The sequence below is a fragment of the Musa acuminata genome, chromosome BXJ1-9 (genome assembly GCF_036884655.1).
Source record: "Musa acuminata AAA Group cultivar baxijiao chromosome BXJ1-9, Cavendish_Baxijiao_AAA, whole genome shotgun sequence".
In the NCBI taxonomy this organism is placed as follows: domain Eukaryota; kingdom Viridiplantae; phylum Streptophyta; class Magnoliopsida; order Zingiberales; family Musaceae; genus Musa; species Musa acuminata.
In genome coordinates this window covers 1,941,552-1,961,114 of record NC_088335.1, presented here as the reverse complement: position 1 = coordinate 1,961,114, position 19,563 = coordinate 1,941,552, and the positions used below count along the sequence as shown (strand labels likewise).

At 40.9% G+C, this 19,563-nt stretch overlaps 3 protein-coding genes across 5 annotated transcripts; all 3 read left to right on the top strand.

Moving 5' to 3' along the window:
• The first annotated feature begins 799 nt into the window (after nt 1-799).
• Nucleotides 800-3,877, top strand: LOC135594189 (putative disease resistance protein RGA4). The gene has a single exon (XM_065084600.1). The coding sequence runs from the start codon at nt 831-833 to the stop codon at nt 3,792-3,794; it is 2,964 nt and encodes a 987-aa protein (XP_064940672.1). The 5' UTR covers nt 800-830; the 3' UTR covers nt 3,795-3,877.
• Nucleotides 3,878-6,525: 2,648 nt separating this feature from the next.
• On the top strand, nt 6,526-9,214 carry LOC103997231 (ankyrin repeat-containing protein At5g02620-like). 3 transcript variants are annotated; one of them, XM_065081804.1, is made up of 4 exons: nt 6,526-7,186; nt 7,561-8,099; nt 8,176-8,800; nt 8,879-9,214. In XM_065081804.1, the coding sequence occupies exons 1-4, from the start codon at nt 6,601-6,603 to the stop codon at nt 8,929-8,931; spliced, it is 1,803 nt and encodes a 600-aa protein (XP_064937876.1). In that variant the 5' UTR covers nt 6,526-6,600; the 3' UTR covers nt 8,932-9,214. The 3 variants fall into 3 exon arrangements, with proteins under 3 accessions (XP_064937876.1, XP_064937875.1, XP_018686998.2); XM_065081803.1 differs by having other exon boundaries at nt 8,876-9,214; XM_018831453.2 differs by having other exon boundaries at nt 8,176-9,214.
• Nucleotides 9,215-11,992: 2,778 nt separating this feature from the next.
• Nucleotides 11,993-14,782, top strand: LOC135594187 (protein ACCELERATED CELL DEATH 6-like). The gene is made up of 3 exons (XM_065084599.1): nt 11,993-12,612; nt 13,036-13,574; nt 13,652-14,782. The coding sequence occupies exons 1-3, from the start codon at nt 12,012-12,014 to the stop codon at nt 14,408-14,410; spliced, it is 1,899 nt and encodes a 632-aa protein (XP_064940671.1). The 5' UTR covers nt 11,993-12,011; the 3' UTR covers nt 14,411-14,782.
• The last annotated feature ends 4,781 nt before the right edge of the window (nt 14,783-19,563 follow it).

Genomic DNA, 19,563 nt, shown 5'->3' with positions numbered 1-19,563 from the left:
GGAGAAGAGGGGATGGGCTTTGCTGTCATGGGTTAATGCATCATGTGGTCTCGTCCGACTCTCCTAGAGATCGAGACGGGTAGAAGCTGATGGATCATGCTCCTACCTATGGCTGCAGGGGAAGGGCACAGGCTCTTTCGACCACGTCATTATCTTAGTGACAATTCTCGACTGAATGAATTGGCATGTGGTCATTACTTTCCCTCTCACTTACTAAATAAAGAAAAGGAAGGCAAGCACATTCCTGGCTTCCTCGGAGCATCAGAGAAAGGCAAACGTCAAGGGAAAAGAAACCCATTTGCTCTGTGTCTTGACACAGACAAAGGAAGAAAAGAAATAAGAGAAAGAATGAATGAGAGGTAGAGAATCGTAGGCGACCACGTGTTCTTTTGTTCCTTTACAGCTCGCTTGAGACAAAGACATCGTCTTTTGCTCCATTACAGCTCGCTCGAGACAAAGATTGTGCGATTGCAGGTGAGCCGCGCAAACGTAACTAACCGCATAGAAGAATCAAGCATTACTTGGAGCTTGGTTGGATGATCGATTCGTTACTTGCACAGGTTGTGAAGGTAGATTCCTAGAGCGTCATTGTATCGGTGGCACCACCCGTATTAGCTTTCATCGAGCATTAATGGTTGCTTGGGATGAAAACAAAGTGTTGTACGAAAAGGAACAACTACGGGGCACAAATACTTTGTAGATTCCAAGTCGGTCGAGTAATGTTAGTACACAGCTCAATTGATAATCTAGAGTTCCATAGTTGCCACCCTGACATCAAAGCCATGGCGTTGGCGTCAGATCTGGAACGCGTACTATTGCATATACTGCCGATGCCTGCGATGATGGCGCAGGGACGACTACTGGGCATGCCAAACCACATGGAAGTGATTCGAGACCGCCTCTGGGCTATCAATGGCACGATCTTCGACGCTGAGCTTCGAGCGTTGAAGGAGCCGGAGTTGGAGGAGTGGTTGACCGACGTCGGTGCAACCATTGTGAGCGTCGACGATCTGCTCGGTAGGATCCTTGACTGGCATCCAAGTGGAGAAGCGAATGCAACATCGAATCGCTTGCCACACTCCATCTGCAGCATCAGAGAGGCCTCTCGCCAAGCCATTCTATTGGAGCTCAAGGAGATGGTAGGCAGGCTGAACTATCTGGTGAGGAGGGGGTCTGTGTTGGGCCTCTCGAAGGAGATACTGGAGTCTGTGGATCCACGACAAGAAGAAGAGTACTCCACCGTCCTAAGAGAAGAGGTGGTGGGACGCAACGAGGATGTAGAAGAAATCATCAAGATTTTGCAGCAACAACAATCTGGCGATGGTGTTGAATGGCTGCTCATAGATGGCGGTGATGGGAGGACGACCCTTGCTCGGTTGATTTACCACCACTCCTGGGTGCAGGAGCAATTCCAGCATCGAATCTGGGTGGATGTCCCAAACATTGCTTCTTTGGATCCCATGTGGATCATGAGAGAATTCACGAGATCAATAACCGGGGAGCCATGCGAGGACATATGGCTATTCTACGATGGATTCCATGGAAGCAAATACTTGCTCGTTCTGGATGATCTCAACCTCGAGGAGGAGGACAAGGATAAGTGGCTCCAATTGGAGAACTTTCTATTGCTCGTCGGCGCACCGGGGAGTACCGTGGTCATTCCTGACCTGCGTTTCAGTGAGCGTATACTGGGGTCCTCGTACTATTTGAGCGGCCTATCGGAGGATGATTGGGTAAAATTGTGCATGAGACGAGCACTCATCCGGCCTGATCAACACGAGGAAGCAAACGCGATAATTCAATTCTGTAGTAGTAACTATTATTCATCTGATGGGTCTCCCACGGACGCCAAGATCTTTGGCTCCATATTCAGATATACTGAAATGAATCGATGGCAACAACAAATTGATGCTCTAAATGCGCATCAGTGGGAGGAAGTGATGCACAACCAGGACACGGCTTTAATTTTTCTTCATTACATGCCACCAACAAGGACGCGATTAGTTTTGTACCGCTGGTTGATTCTACGAGATGACATGCCCAATTATAAAGACGTCTCGCACGTCTTAGCTGCTGAAGGCCTTCTGCCATATTCAAACGACGAAGGGATGATAAGGAAATATCTGCAGACCCACATCTCTGACGATATACATTTTTTATTTACTGCCACAAAACAATGCTATATCTTGAAGGGGGTTGATTCAAATTCAATAATCCCACAACAATGTCTCTATCTACGTATGCTTGTCGATTCTAATACTATCACATTTCCGAAGGTCTTGTCGAATGGGGTAAACAAGTTGAGAGGTTTGGTACTACAACAGCCGAAGCAGTTGGATCTCCAACACAAATATCATATCCTACATATTCCAGAAGGTATGTTTACCGATCTTGTACATTTACGTATATTATCTTTACGAGCTGTTAGAGTCCAGCAGCTACCTCATACAGTGGGCAATTTGCTTATCTTGAGATACCTTAACCTTTCTCAGTCCGAGATCCAAGTACTTCCTAAATCCTTGTGCAAGCTCAGGAATTTACGAGTCTTAAATTTAGCTCATTGCGAAAAGCTTCAGAAGCTACCGAGACGAATGCATAATCTTGAGAATTTGCATGTTTTAAGACTAGCTTACTGTACAAAGCTTCAAATGCTACCCATTTCGGTCACTGGCCTTATAAATTTGCATGAGTTAGACTTGGAAGGTTGTCAATGGCTTGTCCAGTTGCCTGAAGGTTTGAGTAATATGAAAAAGCTAATGAACCTCAATGTGTATAGATGTCCATTGAATCAAATACCACGTGGAATAAATCAGATGAGTAACCTCCTGAAATTGTATGGACATATCGTTGTTGGTGGTCTTGGAAATGCCTTCTCAGAGTTGCAATCGTTGATGAATCTAAAAGAATTATGGCTACAAAACCTTGAACAAGTATCAAATTCTGAAGATGCTTCGACTCCTTTAAAGTTGCATGATGTACTTCCACGACTCACGTATTTGAGGTTACATTGGAAATGGGTAAATATGGATGACATAAGAACCTTTGAATTGGTTTCGCTGCAAGTACTTGATGGCCTCCAACCCAATCTAAACTTAAAAAAATTAGAAATTATTTTATATGCTGGCCAGGAATTGCCCGTATGGATAAAAGAGAGTTTTGACTATCTCCACAACTTGAAAGAGATCAAATTAATCGATCTTAAGAGATGTAAAAGACTACCATCACTCGGAGGACTACTCGATCTCAAAATTATTGAGATTAGTGGTATGGATTTAATCAACGTTGTGGATGAAGCATTCTACGGTAACAATGGAATGTTTCCCAAGTTGGAAAAACTCACATTGTCTCATATGCCTGCACTAGAAAAATGGCTAAAAGTGGAGAGAGCAGAACGTTTGTTCCCGAGACTTTATGAATTGACACTAATCGAATGCCCAAAATTTAAAGCTTTAGAGGTGAATCTCGAGATCATAAGATTGAGTGTTTGGTTGAACAATGAGATCCTGCGGACATCTGAATTCAAGGGTTGGCATAACCTCCAAATATTTAACTTGGAGATAGTTGGATGCCAAGAGATGAGGTGTTTGCCACAGAACATGCAACGATGTGTTAAACTCAGAAGCTTGACGATTATCGGATGTGACAATTTGGACTGTTTGCCGGAGTGGCTGCAAGGATTTGAACGTCTGAAATCTTTATGTATGTATGGGTGCAGAGCTCTGTCATCCATGCCAGAGAAGCTTAAACGACTGCCAAACGTGGATGTTAAAGGTTGTCCAAAGCTGCGACTTTAACCAGCGAAGTAGATAGAGTACGTTCTCTTACCTTGGAATATTTTATACTACGATTAGAGCAGATTGAGATAGAATTATTAATATTTCATTTAGCTATTCAGAAAACACCATCGGCTTCCGGCACCAGTTGACGCGTCAAATTGTATTTGATGTGTCGAGTATGTCCTGCCATTCTAACGACATAAAACCTTTCGTTGAACAGCTCAAAGACGGCCCGTACTACATAACCACGGTGTTCATGGTGTGTACAAGGACCATCTCTCCTGTATCATCGATCGGTGTCTCAACGCCGGCCAAGCAACCGGTGCCAAAGCTATTCACTCCACCGAGATATGCATTGATGCGCATTGATCGACAAAGCCGACGTCGCAGGAAGACATCTCAACATTACTTTTGCAGTGCCTTTGTCTATTCGTTTAATTTACATACAAAGCCGACAATAAACAAGACATCCAATTTGGTAGTGATTTGAAGATTGCGTTTGTCACAATTGTCTGCGTATCTTAATGTCTATTCTTGTTTGTCTTCAGAGAGCTTTTTTTTTTTCCCTTGTTATAATTTGTAAATTTATCATTACACATGCAATATTCTGACTTGTGTTATCTGTGGTGAGATTGTGCGACTATAAGATCTTGAGTAAGTTTGAAATGAAAATACTGTTGAAATGAATGGTTGATTGCCACATAATTGAATGTCCAAAGTTCAAAGCTTTAGAGGTAGACCTCACGGTTACAAGATTGAGAATTTGGTTGAACAATGAGGTGCTGTGGATGTCTGAATTCAAGGGTTGGGACACCTATATAACTCGGAGATAGTTGGATGCCAAGAGATGAAGTGCTTACCACAGCATATGAAGCAGTGGGATATGCTCAGCTGCTTGTTGATTACCGGATGCGATAATTTGGACTGTTTGCGAGTGGCGGCGGGGATTTAAACGTCTGAATTCTTTATTTATACAAGGCTGCACAGCTCTATCATCCATGCCACAGAAGTTTAGATGACTGCTAGATATTGATGTCAATGGTCGTCCAAAGCTGCAACTTCAACCAGCACAGTATGTTCTTCTACCACCGAGTAATTTATACTGTGATTAGATTATATTGAGATAGGATTCGAGTTGGTTATCCGAGTTAGATGTTCCGATTCACGATAGTTGAGCTGGTCAACTTAATTGCGAGGCCCCTAGCTAGCTAGTATCTGTGACTAACTTATATGGTTAACTTCGAAATTTGGTAAAATGCATTCATTTATATGTGACAATCAAGATGTACTTTGATTTGGGCAATCTTAGCAACGTGTGCTAACTTAACATCAAGAGACTACATTTGCATGTTGGTATATAGAAAAGGATGGTTATAATTATCATTTTTCATAAAACAGTAGTGTGGTTTGTGTGAGAGGAGAAGGCAGGTATTATTGTGGCACTACTGAAATGAATGTGACTAAATATGCAAGCATCACAGAAACCAGAAAGACTTTGTTGGATGAGAGAGATGCATTGATCAGCAAAGCCGACGCCGCAGGAAGCGCTGCCATCCGCTTTTGCGGCCTTGAAATGGCGAAACTCCCACTGGAACGGGATGTATGTGCCCCTGTTCTATTCTGTTCTATGCAGGTGATGGTCGATCGATGGGGACTTCCCATCCAAACCATCTCATGGCTTCACCATGTGTTAGTCACTGTCATCCACAATAAAACAAAGACTTGCAGTCGGCATGACCCGAAGGTCAACCTCATCATCCGAGAAACTGAATCCAGAAGGCAGTCAACTTTGTGGAGTCCATCAGCCATCCACTGTGACAAAATACTAAGATCTTTCACTTCACAATTCTCAGGTCTTTGGTCTTCCCACACATTTGGATCCATCTAGTAGACTTACTACGCAAGAATAGTACGAAATAAAATAAACTTTTTATATAAAAAAATTCTGATCTTATTTTTTTTTAATTCTCTAGGATATTTTTTATTTTTTTAAAAAAATAAGATTATTCGTAGCCTCCACACCATCGATCATTGCCTCTATATCTTGCCACCCTTGCTCCCACTATATCTCTTCTCTTTTTGTCCGTCCTTTCCTTCATCAGATCTTAACACCATAGGTTTCCCATCGAGATTGTAATCGCAAACATAGATAAGAGTGGAGGCATTGAATGTCGACGAGTGATGGTGGTGATCTTAACGATGGATAAAAAGAGATCGGAGGAAGAGGATAAGGGAGGCAAGAATGAAGGAAGAGGAGAGGGTAGATAAGAGTGAAGGAAGAAGAAAGGCAAAATAAAGGTGATGGGGTCTCGTGATAAAGCGATGGCACCCCCGACAATGACTTTGATAGAGAAAGAGGAAACAAGAGGCAAGCGTAGTGTGGCCTAGTGACAAGATGGAGATAGTGATAGGTGACGAGGACATTAAACAACTCTATTAAAAAATATTATAATCTTATAATGATTTAGTTCAAATTAAATTTTGATGAGAAATTTTTTAAAATATTTTTTTTAAACAAGATTTTGACGAGAAATATCTTTCAACCTCCAAAAACTTCTAAAACGTTAAGAATCACGTGGTTGAAAGATATTTTAGACTTAGTCAAAATACAAGTTCAGACCTGATTTTACATTGACTCTGTTTAGTCGTGCTTTGGAGACTGGGTCAAAGAGTGCCAACCACCAAGCTTCAGTTTAACTCGATATCGTACCGACATCAAATGAGTTAGAACCATAACCACACAAACGCCTTCTTATCGACGGCATATCGTCTTGGATTGCTGTGTAATAGTTTAAGAGTATCTCGACAAGGAGAGGAGGCGGCCATGGAGCCAATCCCTTGCTTATTCTCTACTCCAATGAGCCATGAATTGTTGGTGGCAGCGAGGACAGGCGACGTCAGCGTACTCGGAGGGAACGACTCCCTCCTTCAAGTCACGGCCGAAAGGAACACCGTGCTTCACATTGCGGCCAAGCTAGGGCACACTAACTTCGCCTCCATAGCCCTCATCCGGCAGCCCTTCCTCCTCACGATCCAAAACCGACAAGGAGACACTCCGTTGCACTGCGCTGCCAGAGCCGGCCACACGCCCATGGTGGATGTCTTCATCCCTCACCCTCCCCGTCGGGGCGATCCTGAACGTCGGCTGCCCTACATGGTAAACAACGTTGGTAACACAGCCTTGCACGAGGCGGCACGGAACGGCCACGATTCCTTCGTCGAGGAACTGATGGCGAGGGCTCCGGGCGAATCGGCGGCGACCAACAACGTCAACGGCGTGTCGGCCCTCTATATGGCGGTGGAAAGCGGGTCAGCGTCGATCGTGCGGCGTTTGCTGGCGGCGACGGAGGCGTCATGCGACGGACCTAATGGGCGGACAGCTTTGCACTCAGCCGTGCTCAGGAGCTCCCGTAAGTCGATCGATCACACGAACCCTCTGTGTCAAATTGTACTGTTAAATCTTATAGACATAGAACTATTCATCTGTTTCAATTAAGACTGACTCTCACTTATGAATTAGAACAGTAGATTGTTCCAATAGTAGTTTCCTTAGTGTATAATTAATTTCGTTTATTTCGAACGAAAGGTTTGACAATATATTTTTTATATGGGTTTCTTGAAATATTAAATTAATAAGATTTTGATTTAAGAGTCTTAGTCATACGTAATTCAGAAAGGAAATAAGATTGAATCTTCTAAAAGATTATAAATACTCATGTTTAATATAAGCTTTTAGTTTATTGGTGGGTCCCACAACCTTTTCCGACGTCTTCCGATTTATCAGCTGTGGAAATCACAAGGATGTTGCTGCAGCAGAGGGCCAGTTTAACCCGAAAGGCCGATGCCGCCGGACTCGTACCTCTCCACTTTGCAGCCGCCCGCGGAGACCTCGAAATGGTGAGACTTCTGCTACAAAATGATGCATCTACCGCGTATTTGCGAGACAATGGTGGCGCCTCTGCAATCCATGTCGCTGCAAGCTTCGGGCATGTGAACGTGATCAAACATCTCATCGAAACATGCCCCGGTTGTTCGGAGGTGAGGGACGGGGAGGGCAGCAACTTCTTCCACGTAGCCATCAGCAAACGAAGAGAACAAGTCGTCCGATTTGTGGCTACATCACCTCGTCTCACTGATCTATTGAACGAGCCGGATTCGGATGGGAACACTCCCCTGCATCGAGCTATAATATCTCGAGACATGGCCATCATACAAATATTGTCGTCCAGTCCAAGCGTCAAGCTTAGTGCAACCAACAACCGCGGTCAAACCGCTCTTGATGTCGCTCTATCCAACACAAGGAACCGCCTGGTAATCAAAATGGTACGTACTTTCAACCCTTCACTCCTGTTCTTGGTGTCCGTCTAAATGATCTAACAGGTTCTACTTGTTTTTGCAGTTCAAGGTAGTGATTGATTTGACGAATAAGGGTGCGCGATTCAGTGACCCGCAGCTCCTTCAGGACACGATCCATCCGGTAGACCAGAAGGGCACGGTCGAAGAGAAGAATCATAAAGAAATAGCCGACAGTAAGCATACAGGAGACCAAAAGAGCAAATTCGAAGAGAAGAACTATAAAGAGATCGCCGATAGTCTACCCGTCGTGGCAGCGCTTATTACCACCGTCACCTTCACTGCAGCATTCACCTTATCAAGGAGTTTTGAGAGGGATCGCAGCGATGATGGGAGCGTCTACAGGCGTATAAGGGGGATAGCCTTTGTGGTGTTTCTGATATCTGATGCCCTGGCCATGATATCCTCCATTTGTGTTCCCTTCCTCGTCATCTATGTGCGGGTAGGAACTTCTGTTACCCAGGTCTACAGTCTTACTCTATCCGAAATACTACTGCAGGTCGCGTTCATAGGGTTCAAGGCAGCATTCGCCAGTGGTGTGTGTGTGCTGATTGCGGATCACTACATGTGGCTCACCAGCCTCATCTGCCTCGTGATTCTGCTCTCTGCTATGGCCCTCAAGAGAAAGATCCTTCCTTTCTACCCTTACCTATGTTGGCTGACCAGAGGGAGTGAGTTCCAGATCATTTACATTAGCTTAATGATCGCTCGGTATAGGCTGATACGAATTGCCAACTATGAATTAGCAGTGGACTTAATCAAGTTTCCTGGTGTGTGGGGCTTCTCCATCACAAAATCCTGAGCAGTACCCGAGCGAGGGATGATTGGTGGTCATGACCTGTATCTCTCTGCCTAGCTGCAAACTCGAAGAGTATGTTGCTGTGGTGATCGATAGGCTCGAATGGTCTTCTTCCACAAATGGACGATCCAAATTTGAGCTCGTCAACAAGTAACAATGTTAATTTGACCATTGTCTGCGATGTGGTTAGATGTATGACAGATGCACCTGATCAACAAATAGCAACTTGTCACATGCTTATGCCAACACTTATCTCAATAATCTCGAGACCAATTAGTTCTTCAAATGGTCTGTTGAGTTTGATCACTTTCAGATTTTAGAGACATTAAAAACCCACCCGCTTTTATTCACAAGAGGGAATGGGGTGACTCAACCAGGAGTCGCGTCTATGCCCTCTTATGAAACTCTCAAGTATCGTCTCATTCCTCTGTGCTCAATTTTATTGTTGTTCTCTGTGTCTTATACATTAGGCAGCAAATTTCTACTTTTCCCTGTTGACCTCTCTGTTAATTTAATCATCTTCATCAGCCTATGTGGCTAAAGCTAAACTTGCAATAATGGTCAACACGATAGCTGCCCCTGCACCGTGCATCGGTTCCCGGGGCGCCTATCTCCCCCATCTTAACACCACGTCATGCAGATTTCAGTTCCTAAATGTAGTCTCACCGATATTAGAATCTAAATCACTCACTCTGCATTGGAGCAGTAAGTAATTAAAGCAAAAGTGATTCGTTAGATAATTTATGAAACTAATAATTAAAGCAAAACTGAATGTTCTCGTTTTCAGATCGTTTATAGCAAACGAGTAACTTAATAAAAAATATTTTATTTACAAAATTAAAATACAAAAATAAGATTCCGTAACGAGTATAAAAATGTTTCTATATAAATTATTATAAAATTAGTGTAAGTGATAAAAAATTTATTATTGTCATTATCTTCGTTACCTCCATAATCAGTATAGATAAATAAATTTCACATATTATAAGTGATATGATGGAAAGCGCCAAAGTCGTCGGTCCAATTGCTTGGATAATAAGACGGAATAGTTATAGCGTTGAGTCTAATAGTAAACTTAGGTTGAGATTAATAAATTTTTATTATGTGTGTAATTTTATCTCAAAGTTACTAAATATCTTTTTACTAATTATTATTATTATGACCTTAGAACTGATAATAGTTGTAGCAATTATTATGATTAAAGTTATTTCCTTGAGTTGAAGTGTTTAATGTTTTCATTATCCATTCATTTGGATTTTTAATTGAATTAAACTGTGATAACTAATATTGTATTTCTCTCTTCTTGTTTCATATATGTTTTATGACTAATCAAGTTATCATATAATTCTTCAAATAACATTGATGAGTCATATGAATTGCTATCGTAAATTCCTTGTATTGTTTCCTAAGTCATAATCATCATTTAGATTTTGATATAATCATCAATAGTATTTTTCTCTTAGATTGTTTTCATCTGGTGTTGCATGAAAAGATTAATGGTGTTATAAAGCTAATAACTGAGGGTTAAATGACTTACAGAATAAGATGGTCTTAACATAATTAGGATTTGTTATTAAAGTTGATTCTCTTAGTATTTGAATATTTTTGATTGGACAATTAAGGAAGTCATCGACGTAGCATGATAAGTTATATTCGAAAAGAAGGTTGGTGAATTATGCTCCATAGGATGCTACCTTTTGAGAGTTTAAAGGCGATCAAAATTACTGCATTAATAGAGATGAATCTTGTAGGTTGAGAAAAACTATTGTTTTGTTAAAGAATAATCACCGAAGCGACAAACCTAGAGGAGGAAGAAGACATGAATGTTTGATGTGGTTGGATGCCGCACTGGATGGAGTTGTTATCATGCACTAACAAGAGATTGAGCACCATTGGATTAATGTAGATCAGATCAGATCGGATTAGATCAACACTGACTATTACTGATATGGTGTTGAAAAAGAAATCATCAATATTAAAAACAGAGCCTCAAAGCCCGAAATGTGCTACCAGAGCAAGAGTTGGTTCGAAGAGAAGCTGCAAAAAGAAATCTCACCAATGGTTGAAGAGAGGGTATGTCGGAGTAGCAGTGGACAATAGCAGATCCAGGTAGGGGCCTTTGATCTACGATGTCGCCGATGGCTTACAGCAAGGAACATATCACTGGCCATGAGTTGGAGACAAGGGAGTATTACCTGCGATCAATGGAGAGAAGGGGGAGACATCGATGAGGGAGTAAGGAGACACCCAAATCAGCGGGCAGTGATGGTGAGCAGATCTGCTACAAAGCAGATAGGGAGGAATGGAGTACATAAGTGAGGAGTCATTGTTGTTATTGCAACAAAGGCAATGACGAACAGCAAGAGGATTAAGAAAAAGCAAGGGGAGCTAGACACCGTTGCAGAGATCCTGATCACTGGATTTGCAACCGAGAAGAATAAAAGATGACTCTGCAGCAATTGGATCTGTATCCCAGAAGAGCAAAGGATGACTCTACTACAGCGGAGAATAGAAGATGGCTACAGGGGGAAGATGAGAGTTTGTCGAGGAAAGAAGACCTATACTTGATCGAGGTAAGATTGCTTTGATACAATAAGAAATTTAATGTGAAAGAGATGATAATTTTTCTTAATCATGTGCTCATCATGCATAGCATATATATCATGATGATCAATCCTTAAATTATAGATTGATTGAGGATTAAAAAATATAAAATTATTATTTTATATTTATGTTTATGATCCTAAAATGAACGAGGGGTAGAGAACCGTAAACAATCATAAGATCATTTGTTCCTTTAAAGCTGACAAAGATTCTGAGATTTCAGCAAACTCACGCAAAGGTAACTAACTACATTGAAGAATCAAGCATTACTTGGAGCTTGCTTGGATGATTGATTCGTTACTTGCACAACAAAATATGAAAACTAGTATATGCTTCCACGTATTGCTTCAATATGTATGCATCTACTCTGGCAAAGTGTGCGTGGATTGAACATGTAGAAAAGATTCCATTCAACCCCTCTGCTATATAAGGAACACCTCTGTTCTAGATTACCATGTGCTTTGTCATTATCTCAAAGCATGCCGGTCATGGAATCAGTTCCTGAACTGTTCACTCCAATGAGCCGCGAACTGTTGGAGGCTGCAAGGTTGGGCGATACCAACATACTCGGAACGAGCATCCCTGACGTCCATGTGACGGCTGGACGGAACTCGACGCTTCACATCGCAGCCAAGCTCGGACACACCGATTTCTGCAATAAAACCCTCGACCTACAGCCCTCGCTCCTCCTGTTGAAGAACGCACGAGGAGACACTCCGTTGCACATCGCCGCGAGGGCAGGCCATCACCAGCTAGTGAATGACCTCATCTCTACTTCCTCTGAAAGGAGAGCTCAGGGCGACGACAGAGTGCGGTCACTAGTCCAGATGGCAAACAACGTTGGTAACACCGCCTTGCACGAGGCGGTACAGAACGGCCATCAACAGGTCGTCGCTGCACTGATGGAGAAGTCTCCACGTGTGTCGGCGGTGACCAACGTCAATGGCGTGTCGCCCCTCTACAGGGCGGTGGAAATCGGGTCAACGTCGATCGTCCGGCTTTTACTGGCGGCGGCGGACGCGTCATGCGACGGACCTAATGGGCAGACAGCTTTGCATCTAGCCGTGCTGAGGAGCTACCGTAAGTCCATCGATCACACGAACCCTGTTTGTCAAATTGTATTGTCAAATCTTACAAACATAGAACTATCTATCTGTTTCAATTAACACTCTCACAGTAGTTTATTTAGTGTATAATTAATTCCGTTTATTTCAAACGAAAAGTCTGACACTACATTTTTATATGGGTTTCCTTTATTCAAACACTAAATCAATAGGATTTTGGTCTAGTAGTTTTAGTCATAATTCATATTATAATTGGGCTCAACGTCCTCATGCTTTAAATACACATAATTTAGCGAAGAAATAAGATAAAATCAAAAGATGCTCATAAATTCGGGGTCTAAAATATTATAAATTATCATGTTTAATATAAAAATTTTAATTTATTTTTGGAACTCCACAACCTGTTCGAGAAATTTTCCAACATCTTCCAATTTCTCAGGTTCAGAAATCACAAGGATGTTGCTGCAGCAGAGGGGCAGTTTAACTCGAAAAGGCGATGCTGCCGAACGAGTACCTCTCCACTTTGCAGCCGCCCGCGGAGACCTTGAAATGGTGAGACTTCTGCTAGAAAATGATGCATCTACTGCGTATCTGCAAGACAATGGTGGCGCCACTGCAATCCACGTTGCTGCAAGCTTCGGATATGTCAACGTAATCAAACATCTCATAGAAACATGCCCCGGTTGTGTGGAGGTGATGGACGGTGAGGGCAGCAACTTCTTCCACGTAGCCATCAGCAAACGAAGAGAACAAGTGGTCCGATTTGTGGCTAAATTACCTCGTCCCAGTGATCTGTTGAACGAGCCGGATTCGGCTGGGAACACTCCCTTGCATCGAGCTATTATGTCTCGAGACATGGCCATCATACAAATGTTGTCGTCCAATCCAAGCGTCAAGCTTAGTGCAACCAACAACCGCGGTCAAACCGCTCTCGATGTCGCTCTATCCAACACAAGGAAACGCCTGGTAATCAAAATGGTACTCACTTTCAACCCCTTCACCCCTGTTCTTGGTGTCCGTCTAAATGATCTTACAGGCTCTACTTGATTTTGCAGTTCAAGGTAGTGATTGATTTGACGAATAAGGGTGCGCGATTCAGCGACCAACAGCTCCTTGAGGATATGGGACATCCGGTAGACCAAAAGGGTACGGTTGAAAAGAAGAATCATAAAGAAAACGCTGACAGTAAACATGCAGTGCATACGGTAGACCAAAAGGGCAAAGTTGAGGAGAAGAACTATCAAGATATCGCCGATACTCTACCCGTCGTGGCAGCGCTTATCACCACCGCCACCTTCACTGCAGCATTCACCTTGTCAAGTAGTTTTAAGAGGGATCGCAGCGATTATGGCAGCATCTACATGCGTATAAGGGGGATTGCCTTCGTGGTGTTTCTGATATTTGATGCCCTGGCCATGATAACCGCCATTTGTGTTCCCTTCCTCGTCATCTATGTGCGAGTAGGAACTCCTGTTACCCAGGTCAACAGTCTTACTCTATCCGAAATATTGCTGCAGGTCGCGTTCATAGGGTTCACGGTAGCATTCGCCAGTGGTGTGTGTGTGCTGCTTGCGGATCACTGGCTCATCATCCTCATCTGGCTCGTGATTCTGCTCTTTATTCCAATCCTCAAGAGAAGGATCATTCCTTTCTACCCTTACCTATGTTGGTTGACTAGAGGGAGTGAGTTCCAGATCATTTACGCTAGATTAATGATCGCCCGGCATAGGCTGATACGAATTGGCAACTATGAATTAGCAATAGACTTCATCAAGTTTCCTGGTGTGTGGGGCTTCTCCATCACAAAATTCTGAGCAGTACCCGAGCGAGGGATGATTGGTGGTCACGACCTGTATCCCTCTGCCTCGCTGCAAACTCGAAGAGTATGTTGCTGTGGTGATCGATAGGCTCGAATGGTCTTCTTCCACAAATGGACGATCCAAATTTGAGCTCGTCAACAAGAAACAATGTTAATTTGACCATTGTCTGCGATGTGGTTAGATGTATGACAGATGCACCTGATCGACAAATAGCAACTCGTCGCATGCTTATGCCAACACTTATCTCAATAATCTCGAGACCAATTAGTTTCTGTTGAGTTTGATCACTTTCAGATTATAGAGATATCAAAAAACCGCTTTTATTCATATTGGGAATCTCTTGTCAGCATATGAAATGATTTCTAATTTTTTTTAATTTTGTGATGGGTTGGAGACCTTCAAATATTTACAATTCAAATGTCTTATTTAACCATTTCGAATGTAATACGTAAGTAAGTTGTACAACTTTAAAGGAGTAGGGAGGTTTTGTAGATGTCGTTCTTTTGAATCTCTTAATGACTACAACTCTGTGATAGTGTTTCCCATCTTCTCTATTCCCTGCGACATTTAAGCCATTGGACATCTATAGACTTGACGAATCATTGGCATCCTTCAAGATCTAACTCTTAAAAATTCACAAGACTTTGCAATCGATAGGGGAGCATCTAAAGAATAAAGTGCTTGTATTCCCTGTGACATTTAAGCCAATGGACATCTATAGACTCGACGAATCATTGACATCCTTCAAGATCTAACTCTTATAAATTCACAAGACTTTACGATCGATAAGAGAGCATCTAAAGAATAAAGTGCTCTTATAAATTCACAAGATCTAACTCTTATAAATTCACAAGACTTTATCATGTAAGACTTCATATTTGTGATAGTGATGGAACGGTGGCTCCAGAAAAAAAAAAAATGCTCTATTCAAAATTTTTTTGTTTGTCGGACTCCATCTATTGTCATCATAGAATACAAGTAAGTGCCTGCCCCCTTCAAATAATTTTCTGGTTTACGGATCAAGAAGCTCCATATTCAAGTGGGGTCCGAATTTTGATGCACAAACTTAACCCTTTATTCATAATGAGATGCACGATATCGATGTATATATGCTATCGTTTGAGGAAGCTAAAGTATCTCTCGTTCGTCTATGGAGCAAAATCGAACAACTAATTGACTAGCGAATGCCGCTAAAGTTAGTGGCTATGGAAATTTTTGGGTCGAGGGGTTTTCTTAATGTTTTGATTTGGAAATTATATATGTTTTTAATATTAATTATACATGTTTTGCTTTAGAAAGTCAAAAACAAAAAACAGATTGTTAATGTTATCGAAGAACTTTGGCCTGAAAATAACACATCTCGAGACATGGGCTTGTTTTACGAGCTTACGGCTCTTGGTATTGTTATTTCCAACTCTAAACGTGGATAAGAGATCCTGATAAGGAATGCCACTCTTCCGTTGCTGATCACTAAATTAATTGCATTTTCATATTTCTCAAAGGGTGCACCCTAATTTTCTCACACTAATTTAATATAAGTAAAAAAATTTGAAGGAAGGAAAATGTTATATTTTCAACTTTTTTTTTCTTCATTCTTGCATCATAATCTCTTTCTCAAAATGTTAGTCAAATTTAAATATTTTCTTTTCATTACAAGCATGTCACGTTCTATCAACAACAAACACATAAGGTCTTTAACTACAAATCTCTTCTTAACAATATTTTCTCATCAAATATCTCAAAAAAAAAAGACAGGTTTTAGATTCGTTAATGAAATTAATTGATTGATTTCAAATTCTAGAACCGAACTAAAATTTCTGCTAGTCTATACAAAACCACGTTTATGGAAGTATCGAATATATTCAAGATAAGTGTATAAACCAAAGATTGAGGGTCTACAGCTAAAATTTTGGATCAAGCATCTAATTTATTTCATCACTTATATGTTATTAGCATAGAATTTAGTTGTACATTTGTCATAATTTGTCTCGGTCGATATCATACTTGTTCAACCTTGAAGGTGCCAAACCCATCTGATCTGGATGAGGTTGAATCCTATCAATTTCGAAGAGGCTGAATCCTACTGACTCTGATGGGCCAAACTTTATAGAACTATATTAGAGGCATTCTCAATAAATACTCTTTTGATGCTTAAGTTTATTTTGGGCTTGAAGGATTCAACCAATAACTTAAATAATATTGGAAAAAGTTTCATAGAACATACTTGAGAAACTCCTTTATAATAGATTTTTTAGACCATTATAATCATGATCGATACATAAAGGGTGGTTGCTGAGGTGTCAATCATGTGTCAACCGATGTCATGGAATGATGCAAACAAGGTATTCATCACTTGTCCATGATGATTTTCAATTCTTGTTTTATGTTGTTTTCTTCATATTTTCGATGTTTTCTTTAGGGCAGCTTGTACGAGGCAGAAAACACTATAGTCAACCCCATTTTTGTATATTATCAGTGTTTTTATTTTATGTTTTTATCATGTAAAACTTAAAAATATTTTTGGTTGTGCGGCACCAAAGGGGAAAATGACCTAAAACTATACTGTTCTCACTAGGAGTTGATTTTTGGTTGATGGCCTAGTGATATGAAATGTCAGTTGTCTCGTTACTTTAGAACCCCTCCTCCTCCCCCCCCCCCCCCCCGCCATGTGGCACTGGGGAGGATGGGGCTTTGAGTAGGTGTCTATGGGGTGATGCAACATCTTTAGTATATCCACTTTCTGTTCGACAAAAATGCTTTGAGTAAGTGTCTATGGGGTGATGCAACATCTTTAGTATATCCACTTTCTGTTCGACAAAAATGCTAGGTAAATATTAGACCTACATCTACCTTCGGAACCTCCTTTGTGTACACTCGTTCAACCTATTTTTGAGATCCTTTCGAGTCTAATAAAGACCAATTGCTTTGTGTTACTTTGAATGTTGATTATCTTGCCCTTTTTATATGCAACAATGGTAAATTACCCTTATATTCACCTTTTTAACATTTTTTTCGTTATACAGGTTCTTTATAGACGGCACGAGGTTAAGGTCTAGATTAATCCTTTTGGACTCATATCATTTTAATATCACATGCCTTAAGCAATTATAGCTAAGGACATAATAGAGTGGTTTTAGAGTGGATAAAGCAATTATTGAATTGTCATAACAAGATAGTATGACAAAACCAACACTAATATATATAATGGGCAACAATAATATATGACCATTTTCAAGAAATGAATGGGTACTCACATGGAAACTAGTAAAGCGACTCAAGTGGATGTACACATAGAAAACTGTAATATATTGAATTAAACACAAAAATGATTTTTTATACCAAGGTTAAAATCAAATACTTAGATCTAGTTTAACAATGCATACCTTTTGATGTTATCTGAAAAAAAAAATCTTTGTTTGATCTGCAATCTTGCAATCTGAAAGAGGAACTAGATCCTTCTCATATCTTCCTCTTCTTTCACGTGACCACGTTTAGGAAAAAGAGTTGGGGGGAAGACTGAAATCCCTCAACTATAATCTCCGTGAGATATTATGGACTTTTTTTTCTTACCGGTCAAAATATTTTATCAGAATTTAATTAGTTATATTATATATATATCTTATCCGGTCCCAAACTTTGAATCTCTGGATCCCATGTGGATCATGAGAGAATTCACGAGTTCAATAACCGGGGAGCCATGCGATGACATCGGGCTATTCTACGATGGAATCTATGGAAGCAAATACTTCCTCGTTCTGGATGATCTTCCATCTATGGAAGCAAATACTTCCTCGTTCTGGATGATCTTGATCTTCCATCTATGGAAGCAAATACTTCCTCGTTCTGGATGATCTAGGGGAGGAGGATAGGGATAAGTGGCTCCAATTGGAGAACTTTCTATTGCTCATCGGCGCACCGGGGAGTACCATGGTGGTCATTCCTGACTTGTTTTTTATTCTGGATATATTGGGGTCCTCCGTCCGAACGTGGCAATTCAGCGGCCTATCGGAGGATGAGTGAGTAAAATTATGCATGAGACAAGCACTCATCCGGCATGATCAACACGAGCAAGCAAACGCGATATTTCAATCCTGTAAGAGAAACTATTATTTATATGATTGGTCTCTCACGGAGGCGAAAATTTTTGGCTCCGTATTCAGATATACTGAAATGAATCGATGGCAACAACAAATTTACGCGTCAATGGGAGAAAGTGATGCACAACCAGGACACGGCTTTAATTTTTCTTCATTTCATGCCACATACGATGACACGATTAGTCTTGTACCGCTGTTTGATTGTACAAGATGACAAGACCAATTATGAAGACCTCTTGCACGTCTTAGCTGTTGAAGGCTTTCTGCCGTATTCAGACGTCGAAGGCACCATTAAAGGCAAATCTGGAGTTCCACGTCTATGATGATATGTATTTTTTATTTACTACCACAAAACATTGCTATGACTTTGAGGGGAGTTTTATCAAATTCAACAATACCATGACAATATCTTTATTTACGTATGTTCATCGATTCCAATACGATCACATTTCCGATGACCTTATTCGACGGGATAAATCAGTTGAGAGGTTTGCTATTACAACAAGAGATGGATCTTTAATATAAATATCATATCCTACAAATTCCGAAAGGTATGTTTACCAATCTTATACATCTACGTATATTATATTTACGAGTCATCAAAGTCGAACAGCTACCTAATTCGGTGGACAAGTTGCTTATCTTGAGATACCTCAATCTTTCCCGGTCCGAGATCCAAGCACTTCCTAAATCCTTATGCAAGCTCAGAAATTTATGAGTATTAAATCTAGCTTATTATGAAAAGCTTTAGAAACTACCGAAGCGAATAAATAATCTTGAGAACTTACATGTTTTAAAACTGCTTATTGTACAAAACTTGCTTATTTCGGTCACCAACCTTATAAATCTGCAAGAGTTAGACCTAAAAGGTTATCAATGACTTATCGAATTGCCTGAGGGTTTGCATAATATGAAAAAGCTGACAAATCTTATTGTATATAGATGTCAATTGAATCAAATATCATATGGAATAAGTCAGATGAGTAACCTCCTAAAGTTGTCTGGACATATCGTAGTTGATGATCTTGGAAATGCCTTCTCAAAGTTGGA

Coding starts and splice junctions, on each gene's coding strand:
- LOC135594189 (XM_065084600.1), top strand. CDS start 831: ATGCCTGCGATGATGGCGCAGGGACGACTACTGGGCATGCCAAACCAC.
- LOC103997231 (XM_018831453.2), top strand. CDS start 6,601: ATGGAGCCAATCCCTTGCTTATTCTCTACTCCAATGAGCCATGAATTG. Junction 7,187..7,560: donor AGCCGTGCTCAGGAGCTCCC/GTAAGTCGATCG, acceptor CCGATTTATCAG/CTGTGGAAATCACAAGGATG. Junction 8,100..8,175: donor ACCGCCTGGTAATCAAAATG/GTACGTACTTTC, acceptor TTGTTTTTGCAG/TTCAAGGTAGTGATTGATTT.
- LOC135594187 (XM_065084599.1), top strand. CDS start 12,012: ATGCCGGTCATGGAATCAGTTCCTGAACTGTTCACTCCAATGAGCCGC. Junction 12,613..13,035: donor AGCCGTGCTGAGGAGCTACC/GTAAGTCCATCG, acceptor CCAATTTCTCAG/GTTCAGAAATCACAAGGATG. Junction 13,575..13,651: donor AACGCCTGGTAATCAAAATG/GTACTCACTTTC, acceptor TTGATTTTGCAG/TTCAAGGTAGTGATTGATTT.